The following is a 1,037-nucleotide window of genomic DNA, read 5'->3' as shown; positions in this document are numbered from 1 at the left end:
AAAACAAGAGCGTCATCCCCCTTGGGGATTTAGTGCTGCCAGTGAACCTTGAGAGATACAATGTAATTATTACTTTAGGCTTCTAGTTGCACTCACTTTATCGCTTACAAATATAGCTTCTTTCAATCTTCCTCCATTCCATCTTCTTGCATACATGGCTTCTTTCCCTCTTCCTCTTTTCCATCGTCATCCCTACATAACTTCTTTCCCTCTTCCTCTCTTCCATCTGCTTGCTTACATAGCTTCTTTCCCTCTTTCTCTCTTCCATCTTCTCGCAAACATAAGTTCTTTCCCTCTTCCTCTCTTCCATCTTCTTCCCTACATAGCTTCCTTCTGTCTTCCTCTCTTCAATTTTCTTGCCTATAAAGCTTCATTCCCTCTTCCTCTCTTCTTGCCTACATAGCTTCTTTCCCTCTTCCTCTCTGCCATCTTTTTGCCTACATAGATTCTTTCCTTCTTACTCTCTTTCTTCTTCTTCCCTACATAATTTCTTTGCCTCTTCCTCTCTTCCATCTTCTTGCCGACATAGCTTCTTTCCCTCTTCCTCTCTGCCATCTTTTTGCCTACATAGATTCTTTCCTTCTTACTCTCTTTCTTCTTCTTCCCTACATAATTTCTTTGCCTCTTCCTCTCTTCCATCTTCTTGCCGACATAGCTTCTTTCCCTCTCCCTTTATTCCATCTTCTTGCTTACATAGCTTCTTTCCGTCTTCCTCTCTGCCATCTTCTCGCCTACATAGATTCTTTCTCTCTTCCATCTTTTTCCCCACAAAGATTCTTTGCCTCTTCCTCTCTTCCATCTTCTTGCCGACATAGCTTCTTTCCCTCTTCCTCTCTTCCATCTTCTTGCTTACATAGCTTCTTTCCGTCTTCCTCTCTGCCATCTTCTCGCCTACATAGATTCTTTCTCTCTTCCATCTTTTTCCCCACAAAGATTCTTTGCCTCTTCCTCTCCTCCATCTTCTTGCCTATATAGCTTGTTTCCCTCTTTCTCTCTTCCATATTGTTGCCTACATAGCTTGTTTCCCTCTTTCTCTC

At 42.2% G+C, this 1,037-nt stretch overlaps 1 protein-coding gene across 1 annotated transcript in view; it reads right to left on the bottom strand.

The window, feature by feature from the left end:
* Nucleotides 1–731: 731 nt before the first annotated feature.
* LOC137621903 (uncharacterized) overlaps nt 732–1,037 on the bottom strand; it is a 1,137-nt gene continuing 831 nt past the window's right edge. Inside the window, exon 1 of the mRNA XM_068352406.1 lies at nt 732–1,037. This exon is cut by the window's right edge and continues 831 nt beyond it. Coding sequence (XP_068208507.1) covers nt 732–1,037 — 306 coding nt within the window.

This window comes from Palaemon carinicauda, chromosome 28 (assembly GCF_036898095.1).
Source record: "Palaemon carinicauda isolate YSFRI2023 chromosome 28, ASM3689809v2, whole genome shotgun sequence".
NCBI classification, from domain to species: domain Eukaryota; kingdom Metazoa; phylum Arthropoda; class Malacostraca; order Decapoda; family Palaemonidae; genus Palaemon; species Palaemon carinicauda.
Note: the sequence above shows the minus strand (reverse complement) of the source record. Positions and strands in the feature narration are given on the sequence as shown.